Genomic DNA, 11,958 nt, shown 5'->3' on the forward strand with positions numbered 1-11,958 from the left:
AATGCCTAAATAGTACAGTCACGAGGCGGTGCAGAACAGTTTTGCGTGTCATGGATGCAGCTTATTCCTCAATAAACGCGTTGTTCGCTGATTTATCATAGCCATTTTATCTGCATCTTTAATACCTTTTGCTAATAAAAACTATTAATCGACGCATTTTGACTAGAAAGAAGAAGAATCGATGCCTTTGCTATTCGGTCATTGTACATTGTATCCTTCCGACATTATTTCCAACTCTGATGAGGAATTTACAAACCCAAAAGGCTATGAGAATATAGCTATGAGTATTCCTTTCAATTTCCTCTTTAATTCATCATTTTAATGATGACTTTTTCCCATTAAAATTAGATCTCATCTCAGGAAAAAGTAAATTTTAATATTCTTCGGAAATGAAGGATGAAGCTTGATGAAATAATGATGATTAATTTCATCTCAAATGGACTAAGCAATTCACATTCATCATGAAATGATTACTAATTTATCAATAAACTGTGTCTTTTGAAATCAGCCGCTATATCTCCGAATGTTCATGCTCATGTTAAAAATCATGTAAATTAGAGCATTAAGCAAGCATTCAACTGTGTGGACATATTCATATTCATAAAATTCAAATTATAAGCTATCCAATTTAAACATAAAATAACCGCATTTGAACGTGATGATTGATCGAGTTTGAATTTGAAGTATTTAGAATTTAATTAGGGAAATCAGAAATGTAAATACAAATTGATGATGGAAAACTATGCATGCTATGCGAGAGGCTTTAATGCATTCACGACATAAGTTGGAAACATGAATGATGAAAAATATGCAAAATGAGGAATTTTACAAGAATTTTGTAAATATTTAAAGAAGTTGGTGAATGTAGGAATTGAAGTGAGATTCTTTTGCTGGAAATTGAGATAGTTTGGGGTTAGATGAAATGCTGCATGATGTCTGAGCAGAGTGGAGTTTTTGGTATCGAGTCATATAATCTGCCAGAATGAGATTTAGACCTCTGTAGACGAGTTTTCAGGCTACAGATCGGATCTGTATCTTTTATGAGTATGTAGGTTCGATTCCCAACAAGGATAGCAATCTTGGCAGTGTTGTCAAAACTGACGGCACATAAGTTGGACAACACTGACATACATAGCGTGTTGTCAAATTGACAAGGATTCGAACAAGTGCAATATGTTCACGACATAAACACTTATAATGACTGCTGACTGAAAAAGCTGCAACATAGTATTAGACTATCAACATTAGAGTAATTATGGTTTGATCATAAAAGACGTTCATTAAAATGCGACACTATTTAACATCGGTCGTATGTTAAGTGCTGTATTCGAAATGTCAAATGCTGATTATCTTGGTGCTTGACATTCTTAAAAAATGACATAATAAGAGCATGGTAGATTAGTTATGAGCATACTTTGTTAGTTCATTTGATTAAAATCGTTAAAGTGACTTTATTTATCCTTAACAGTCAATGCTTGAAAAAGTGGAGGAAGAGGGGAGTCGGTAGCAAACCGGGGACTTTCGTTCACTCTGAGTACACGCCACAGGTCATCCTCATCACTCAGAACTAGAAAATCAATCAACTATCAATCGCTAAGTCTTATTACATAACTAAAACCAATCACAACACAATTTTCTTCTTCATCAGTCAACAAACTGCAATTTAGCACCAATTGCATAATGGAAATCAATCAAATCAATGCCTTATAAGTGGCATTTAACCTTCCACTCAACCGGCAAAATGAGTCTCAAAATCCCATTCATTCAAAACGATTAAATATTCTATGATACATAAATATGCTACATATTTGTAATAGTGCATAGAAAAAAAATCACTTCCTCATATGCATGCTGCACGAATTACATAGAATTAATATTTTATTTGCTAACAAGGTGACAAAAAATTCCTTCAGCAATATTTAAATTACATTTTCGTGTCAGCACATGTGCCTAATTATATATTTACACATTCATATATTTTTCATATGATTAAACATGTTAATACATATGAGAAAAAATATATGAAAATTTCGCATGATTAAATCCATGTCAACAAGCGATTGAATATGCCGTAAGATGAGTTTTACCTTAATCCACGACAGATGTGTAAAAGATACATCGAGAAAATCTGCCTTTTTTTATGACAAATTGAAAGAGAAATTTTTCACGAGCATTAAGTTAAGTAAGTGTGCGTTTGACATCCAACGACATTTATTTTTCCAATCCCAATTCTGCTATATGCCCGATGTGGATGATCATTCATGTATTAATATTTAAATAGGGACAAAAAATGAGAATTTTTTTTTAATTAATTAAAAACTCCTCTTTTCAGTCTTAGTTGTTGCCGTGATCGCGATTGAACCGACGCTGCTGCGCTTTTTCGTCTTATTTGTGTCTCTAATTATAATCATCGGACAATCGAATGCAATTGACTATAAAATTCTTCTTACAACTTGCGTTGTTCTATTATTAATTCAAAATACGAGAACTTTTTTATTTTAGTTCTCTTACGTCCTCTTCTTACTACCTTTACAGTGCGTTCTGCTTAATTTTATTTGTGATCTAAAATAAAATCCCTCTCGTAAATTTTTGTCACAGTTCAATTGAGATTGCAATTTTAGTTGAAAGGCATCTGATAGTTAAGTCGGTTCTCCTTTACGGTTGTGTTGTGAAGACTAATTGAGTGATAAAAAAAGGAATAATAAAATGTCAGAAGCACCAGCACCAGCTCCAACGCCCGCAGCGGCACCAGCAGAACCAGAAAAGAGAACAGGACCTGTAAGGAGGATGCTTCTTTAATTAAAATTAATGTGAAAATATATATTGACTGGATTTGGAAGAAGATTGAGAATTATTTGGGTGATTCCTGAACATGTGTGTAGTTAGAGTGATTAGTGAATGGTTGATCTGCGTCATTTTTGAGATAAATTGCTCAAAAAATAAAGAAAAATGGATTTTGAGGTTAGAATTCTTTAGAAAATTCTAATGTTGGAATGGACACTGATCCGAGTGACATATTGTAACCATCAGGATGGGTAGTTGAAGACCATTTAGACTCTACGTGGAATATTGACTCCACATGGACTCAGTATGACTCCATAAAGAACTCAGTATTGACTCCACATAGACTCTATATTGGCTCTACATGAACGCCACCTGCTCCTTCGTGTCACTCGAGCTACCATCCTCAAATTCTAACTACATAACAGCATCCCCCAAATCAGCTTCAACATCTCCAAATCCAGAATCCACACCAAACATTCCAAACCCATGCACAATCCATGCATTAAACTTAAAGACAAAAGAAAAAATTGCATTAAACTTAAGCATCACGTAACACCCAGAACGGAAAGAATATTAAATTAGAAAAAAAAATTAGCAAAACTTTCCTTCTGTCGACTTTCAAACTACATATTACACTCTTTAGAGAATCCCAGACACTCACGTCTCATCAACCAATAAATTGACACTTTACAGTAAAACTTTATGCTGGAAAAAAAAAAATAAAATTAAATTAAAAAAAAACTTTTTCTTTTGTTGGTGAAATTAAAAATATAAAAAAAAGGCAACCTGGAAGTTCCCACCCGCCCGCAAATCTTCACTCCCTGAAATTGATAAAGTTTGTTGCTATTTTTCTATACTGTGTACTAACCTAGGTCAAATGACCTGATTCATGTGTTGAATTTTTTGTGTGAATTTCATGAAAGTTCTTTAATGTAAGTTTGTGGATGAAGAAACTAATTAAGCAAGTGTGACATTGTAAGATCTGTCAATTTTTTTGTAAATAAATATATAAAGATTTAGTGGCCAAAAGTATGTTGAAGTTAATTAAGAGAATTTTTGCAATTTATTTTAAACAAAAAAGTTGAAGCTTAATGAAATATGTATAAGAAGTAAGGATGCTGATGTATTAAGGGAATTTAATGGATGTTTTGGGAGAAAAAATGTTGAAAAAATACGAAAAAAATGTGGAAATTTTGGCTTTTTATGTAATTTCATTTGGAGATTATTCAGAGATGATTTTCATGTTATTTTAAGTGACATAAATGGAGGAGGATCCGTTAAAGCTTTTTATACAATACAAAATGGAAGCCGTCTCGATGAAGCATCCGTAAGACTTCCAATTGGTCTCCAAATGTAAGGTGTCTCCATATAGAGGACAAATGGGGGTCATATAGATGCTTTATAGAGGTGGCTTATATTTGATGCTGATGAAAGAGCTATATGGATGCCTCGAGTAGGTGTCTTCCGTCATGGTGTTCATCATCATGGTGCAAAAGAGCTTTTGTGAAGTCTTAAATGCTCTGTAATACAGCCAGTGTCATTCAGTGTTCAATTTAATCAAGTAAATCGATGATTAAGATCTGATCCGTGCTCTCTGCAATGTCTGGCTGCTGAAACCTGATGCATTATCCAGCTTACCGATAAAAATGAATTAATAAGCGTCATCATATGCTAAAATGTGGTAAAAAATTCAAGCTGCATGCTATACATTTAGGAAACTACCTCAATACTCAATATCTAAATACTGGACAATCGATTGAGTATCAATTCCTGTGATCAGAGTTTAAATTTTAGTCTTGTTCTCAAAGATTCTCAATCATAAATATTCTAATGCAGCATTTGGAGCTCTTATGTGGAAGTCTGTGGAGTTTTTTACGAAAAAGTTTCAAAAATTCAATTTTTCACATTACATAATAAGTGAACAGTCTATAGACCCATGAGAATCCATGTCCACATCCATCCACATCCAGATCTATCCAACATCGAATTTTTCATAAAATTCCCGACTATCTTCAATGTTAATCTCCATATTTACCATTCTAAAGGTCACAGAAAGGTCAAACAAATGCATCTCAAATTGAGACATAACATAACCGACTTCAAGTCTAAAGCAACTACTTCCTTTAATTAAAATCAAGAATCTTCTTTTCATCATCTTAATTAATTTCTTGCACTTTCATTTGCTTTTGAACTTTTTCTTCTACTTCGGTTTGGTGACGACTGCAAAAAAAAACTCAGACTGAAAATAAATATTTAAAGTTGGTGCAAAGTTACCCTTGACTTTATTTGAGGTTCATGCTTGAAAACTAATATATATCCACAAGTTTTCAATTAAAAATTTGAAATAAATGGAATTTTAATTAAAGGAATGGATTTGTTTAGGACTGCAAAGTTTATTGATATTTTTGGAACTAAAAGTATTAAGGTTCAAGCTTGTTAGGTCTTTAACTTTGAAAATTTCATAAAATTTAAGTTCATTAAACCTTTAAAGAGCTAAAATTTGTTATTCAAAAATTTCCATGAGCAAATACATCCTTATTAGCATCAGTACAGCATACTGTGTACACATTTTAATGTCTTGCAGCTAATAAGATTTTTTTTGATACATTGGAAATTAATGTGTTTTTGAAAATGTTTCTTAGAATTGAGTATATTGCGTCAGAATTAAAAATTGTTGCTATTTTGTCGGAACAGACAAAATGCAATCCTAATAGACTAAGAGGATGTTTTTATGTACCGTATACCTGCTGTACCATGGAATTATGCTTTTTGTCTGTTATGGCAATGGAATCAATTTAGATAGAATTTTCCGGAAGGCATATGGTATAGAAATAGTCGAAATTCCAGCCCAAAGCAAACTTCACTTTATGGTACCCGGGAAGTCTAGGTCACAGTCTCGGTGTCGATTCCGGTCTTGTGTATCGATCTTGGTCTCGGTGTCGATTCGAGCCTGGATTTCGATTCCGGTCTGGATTTCGGTTCCGATCTGGATTTCGGTTCCGCTCTGGGTTTTAGTCCCGATCTCGATTTCGGTCCCGATCTCGGTCTCGGCCTCATTTCATCGAATTTGTTTTGGAGCCATACCCACTTAGTGAGCTAAACTGCCAGCCAGTTAACTTCAGCCAATTTCCAAATTAAGCTCCAGAACTTTGCAATTCATTAACATTTTAATATTTTCCCACATCTTTTAATTCCGCTTCAAATTTTTTATTATTTCAAAACATATCTCAACACCCTCAATCGACCATAGCAAAAAAATAATTAATTTGAAAGCTTACCATAATTTAATCAAATCAAAAAACAACATGCTAATTGCATTGAAAATATCTTTCATGAGTAGGCATAGCACAAAAAAAAAAAAAATTTGTCACGTAAAGGCCGCGTCGAGAATTTTCATAAAATTCAATTTAAGTTGTCATAATATCCATTTAATTTGAAATATTATCGAGTCAATTATATTGGATACGCGTTGATGTTGCAAAAATCATTTTTTTTGGGAATTTTTGGAAGTGCGGGTCATTGAAATTTGGGGTCTTTTTGGCTAGTTATTAGGGTTTCCCGATTTTGAAGGAATTTTGAGTAAGAGATTGAGATCGGAGCTGAGATACAGGCTGAGAACAAAACAGGGACCAGGATAGAACATATAAATGAGTCTGGGGCCGAGTTCGAGACTGGAATCGAGACTATGACGGAAAATAAGACCAATACTAACCGAGACCGAGACCTAGAGACTGAGACTGAGACTGAGACTGAGACTGAGACTGAGACTGAGACTGAGATTGAGACTGAGACTGAGACTGAGACTAATACTGAGATTTAGACTGTGACTGGGACCGAGATTGAGACCAATACCGAGATCAAGACCGAGACTAGATCAACACTGAGACTAAGACTAAGACAACAAGTTTTTTTTTTTTTTTAAAAATAAACTTTTTATTCATTAAATTTTTAACTTCCTAAGACAACAAGTCAATTCTTCGAAGTATTGATCTCAACAAATCTCAAGATCAGCTAATTGACCAACAAATTGACTAAAATGTCTTAAAACAGCCACTTTGCAGCTACTTAATATTCAAATAACCCCAATTATATATTTATAATTAATTACGTGAAAACTCAAATCGACATTAAAAATTTAATTCGCACGCAAAGTTTGTTCATTCAATAAATTGAATAACAAGTCCAGAAGCGACAGTCAATATTGATAAAGAAAATATCCAACTTCTAGTCGCTAATATTAGTCAAGTGATATTTTTGTTATCAGTTTGAAATGCGAATCAGGAACGGAAGTTTCCATTCGTATCTTTCACAAATCGCTCAAGGACATTTCACGTCTAATTTTACGAACTGAACTGTAAGATATGGAATGTCAGCTGTTACAGCTGTTGCTAGGCATCTGACAGTTTATGTTGTGACATAATAAAGTCCATTTAAATTATGTTTTCATGTAAATTAATTAATTTTTTTTGTGTATATATCTCCGCATCTCATTCGATTTGTCATGTACAGTCCTCGAAAAATCAGCGGCACTTGAAATTTCAGCTTGTACAGCCTCTGAGTTTTTGAACTTTAAAAATAATTTTACTATCGTCACAGCACTTTTATGTCTTTCTTAACATGTATATTGCCAATCTACTGTTCCATAGAACTTGTCGGAGCAAGGACAAGATCAATATCAATGAAATACTTTTTTTTTGTCATGTGCTGTACAATTTCGTATGATTTATACATCGTCATAGTAGCAAATTGGATATTTGAGCTGTGATTTTTCTTGGTATTTCATATGAAATATTTTTGTTTACCTCATATGAGATGGATGGATATCTTGCTAGAATTTCGGAGAATGTGTTACTTGGAAGCGGATGTACATAACTTGGCGAGAACATTTGTTTAGCAATTCAATCAAATTTGACCCAGTTTTATCTATGAGCAGTGTTATCTTATCCATTGTATGCCGCGGGATATGAGTGCACTGCCAAAAATTCTAGGAATTGTGTTATGTGCTGTATGCTTAGTGTGGTTGCGTTCGAGATGCAAAAATTCTAGATGTGTACTTTTCTTCCAGAAAACGAAACGACTTAACTGACCAATAATGTGACTCTAATATACTATCAGTATAGCGCTTAATAGACATCCAGCATAGCTCTTTATACTCGACAATCTAACAAATTCCAGCATTTTTACATTCCTAAAAATAGCTCAAACCTTCATTTTTTTGGTAATTTCAAGTTCAATAGCAGATTAAGTAAAACTGGACTGTTTAAAATAATCAGTCAACTACTTTTTAAAGTCCTTATACAATCTAGTTTTTTATTTACATGTAATTAAGGCAATGATGCATAAATTATCGTTAAGTTATGCAAAATATGTCGAAATGATTAAGCCTAGATAGTGAATTCATGATTTATTATTTGTAGAATAAGCTCAATTTAAGCTCAAGACTTTTTTGAGAGTTATAGGTAGAGATAGGAGATTCGAGACAGAGATAGGAGATTTTAGGCAGTGATAATAGATTTTAGGCAGAGATAGAAGTCGACAAGAATATTCTCCGGAAGGCACATGGTGTAGAAAATATCCACAATCTGGCAATATGTCAAGATGACTCTTGCCTTAGGCCAGATTCGATGAAATCCGGACCCAGGGCAGGATCAAGTCGACCTACGGTCTTCGGGTATGCGCAAAAAGTACAGATCGATTATTTGATCCAAAATCCAGCACCAGGCTGACATTACTCTGGCATGATTCCGGAATCGATTTGAACTTAGAACATGCCAAAGTCAGCCCAGTCTCATGCTGGATTTTGGATCGATAAACCGACATTAACTATACAGGAAGATTAGTTCTTAGGGTACTTCAAGTACCTCAAGATCTCCTACCATTCACACAAGTCAAATAATGACAATTTAAATACTGAGGTCTCCTCTGACAGTCTGCATGCATGCCAAACCCATCTCAACCAATCTAATAGTTGTCTATTCACAATATTGACAGCAGAGAAACTGCTCACGGCCTCAGAAACTTCTAAATCAATGAATATACAAATTCGAAACTTCTATACAAGGAAAATGCTCTAAAAATGCCAAAATTCTCAAGTTTCACAAGTAAATCTACAAGATAATTAAACTACCCTACGTAAAAAGTCATAATGAGATTTTAATATCCGCTACTTTTAAACAAAAAAGCTCCTTCAATTTCGTCATGCGATCGGCAATATACATTGTTATTATTGCAAACAAAGTAACATTTCAAGCTAATTGGATGTTTTCTTTCTATTTCTCGCACATTCTTCATTGACGTTCATCAGGAAACAAAATTGAGCAAGGATCAATTGAAAAGTAGGTTAAATAAACAAGATTTGTATAATTTTATAGCTACATTTTGCTATTTTCTCAGTTCTGCGAGATGCCTTCAACGTATTTGATAATGAAAAGAAAGGTGCCATCTCATTGGACATTATTGGCACAATTTTGGAATTGCTCGGACATGCAGTAGAAGAAGATGAGCTCGATGACATTTTAGATGAATTTGATGAGGTAGAATAAGTGAAATTTACTGTCGTTCCTTAACATTTTCTAATATTTATTTTACAACATTAAGGATGAGTCAGGCGAAATTGAATTTGCTGAATTTGTTAAACTTGCAAGTCGATTTGTAGAGCCAGAGGAGGATTACGATCAGCTTAGAAAAGAATTGAGGGAAGTTTTCATGTTGTATGACAAAGAAGCACGTGGTTATCTTCCACTTGATGAATTTAAGAAAATTTTGAGAGAAATCGACCCAGAATTGCCGGAGGATGAACTTGACGAGATGATTGACGAAATTGATGGTTGGTTTCTTATTCAAAATCATTGATTTTTCCTTTCTAACCCACAACATTTTCTTGCCTTCTTTTTTTACAGCTGACGGAAGCGGAACGATTGATTTTGATGGTAAGGATGAGGGTTGTTTACTTTGTATTTATGTATATTATTCCCCGGGGGATACCTGAGAGATTTGGAACATATAAGGGACAATTTGCTGATTCTTGGAATTTCCATAGCTTATACCAGATTTACTCTTCCTCCTTCCTCCCAAAACGAAGTAAATTGCCATATTAATAATGCATACCCAAAATTCCGGTCCCAGAAGATTTCGGGACTCGGAACCGGACTTTTCCGGGATTTTTTGATCTCAAAAACGACGAAGCATAGCTTTAAGGTAGCCAAACAGTATGATGTGGCATACTTCATTTTTGTCATAAAAATGGACAAATTCAGCCATCATGCTTTCAGTCACCCCCACTCAAGTCTTTATGTCACTTCGATGGCCTAATGACTTCATTATACTGCCCGGGAATATCAATTAATATTCAGGTTTAACAGCATCAGTTCGATAACTTCTTGTTTGGTTTTAATTACTATGCAACCTACTATGTAATGTGACCTTGTTGAATGTGTCAATTTATTGACTTGCACACGTAATAATTATAGCACAGCATGCAAATTTTTATTTCTATTCGATATGTATTGATCTTTCCGAATGAATGGACTTCAGTATTTGACTTGTCATTGCTGTAAATGACATTCAATCAATATAGTTTTTAAGATCCCTTAATGTCATGAATTATGAATATGTAAATGGGTGTGGGGTTGATTGAATTCTAGTATTTAATGATAAGTTAGATGTGATGAGGTCCACAGTTATCACATAAGCTTGGTTTTAGAAGGAAGGAGGCCGACTTGACTCTGACCTGATGCTGGATTTCAATGAATCTGATCTTGAACCAGGTCCACACTGGACCAGACCGAGTTTCTGCTCATGTGCTTTCTGGGTTGACTGCTTCTTATGTAACTTGAGTACCTCGAATAGCACAGATCAGCTAATCCAAAAATCCGACTTCAGTCCGTTATGATTCTAATTTGGTCATATCGGATTTTAAAGAATAAAACTTTACGCCATGACATAGCCACGCCGATCTCATGTTGGATTTGGATCGATTAACTTGGATCTCCTTGTGCTACTCGGATAACATTCAAATTTACCCAGAAACATAATTTAAATCACAACACGGCTCATGAAAGTTGAGTCACAAAAATTTTAATTATTGGAAAATTTCCACCCACTAAACTGTAATGACTCCTCTGAATATTCAAGGGTTGAAGAAGGAAAAAACTTTTTAGTTCAAAAAATTGATTAAAACTTGAGAATTTCCACTGTCGCTTACCAAAAAAGCCAAATTTCCATCAAATAGAAAGAGAAATTGTTCAGCACGTACCGTTAACCTACCTCAATATCCATTTTCTACTCTGTAATAAATGTTTCGTTATTTGACTCCTTTTTTTACTCTTTCTCTTATTTCAGAATTCATGGATGTAATGGCAGGTGGAGATTGAATTGCTCGCTACATCTAAAGCCTCATACACAAATAAAACGTGTCAAATCCCCCCATTTGATGGACTGTGTGATTAAAATTTTATTTTTCAATTTTTTTCACGTTGCAACAAGTACCATAAGCTTACATCCATACATCCATAAATCATACATACACACATACTATATTTAAAGAGATTTTCATTAAAAAAATAAATTTATTTTTACATCAAAATGAAAACATTTTTTAGCTGTTAAGTAAATGAAGAAAAATTAATTAAAAAAAACTATTGTTTGTTGCATAAAAATCTTTTTTTATGCCATAATGCATGCGCATTCAACAAAATTTAATAAGCTCAATAACAATCACTGCTGTTGGGCTCAAAATTTTTTTGATTTCTTCACCTTTTTATTGAATCAATCGAAAAATTCTTTTTTTTTTTGCTATAACTTAGTTTTTTCCCAATCACTATAAAGGCATGCATGAGAGCAAACACAAATAAAGTTATGTTGGAGATGAGAAAATTTAATAAAAAAAAAAACTTACAAAATATATCAAAAATCGTGATTTTTATTTATTTTTCGATGAATTTTCAATTAATTTAATTAAATTTGAATTTTAAATTTTTTTTTGCATGTGGATGATGGGAATGATATTGATGATGGAATGCTGGAAATATAGAAGTTCTTTAAAAAATATGCAATTTTTAGTTTTGGCAAATTCTTATTAAAGACAATATTTAACCAGTAAAAGTATAGAAGTTCTTTAAAATATGTTTTTGAAACTCGAAAAAACTGTTTTTGATTATTTGGAATTTTTAGTTT

General features: G+C 33.5%; 1 protein-coding gene across 1 annotated transcript; it reads left to right on the plus strand.

Annotated features, from left to right (window-relative positions):
* Positions 1 to 2,328: 2,328 nt before the first annotated feature.
* On the plus strand, positions 2,329 to 11,689 carry LOC139095295 (troponin C, isoallergen Bla g 6.0101-like). Its single transcript, XM_070646599.1, has 6 exons — positions 2,329 to 2,778; positions 9,089 to 9,119; positions 9,178 to 9,317; positions 9,382 to 9,610; positions 9,684 to 9,713; positions 11,125 to 11,689. Exons 1-6 carry the CDS (start codon positions 2,707 to 2,709, stop codon positions 11,154 to 11,156), a joined length of 534 nt encoding a protein of 177 aa, XP_070502700.1. The 5' UTR covers positions 2,329 to 2,706; the 3' UTR covers positions 11,157 to 11,689.
* The last annotated feature ends 269 nt before the right edge of the window (positions 11,690 to 11,958 follow it).

Source organism: Chironomus tepperi, unplaced genomic scaffold, assembly GCF_022539635.2.
Source record: "Chironomus tepperi strain 1889 unplaced genomic scaffold, CSIRO-AGI_Ctep_v1 contig_364, whole genome shotgun sequence".
Lineage (NCBI taxonomy): Eukaryota > Metazoa > Arthropoda > Insecta > Diptera > Chironomidae > Chironomus > Chironomus tepperi.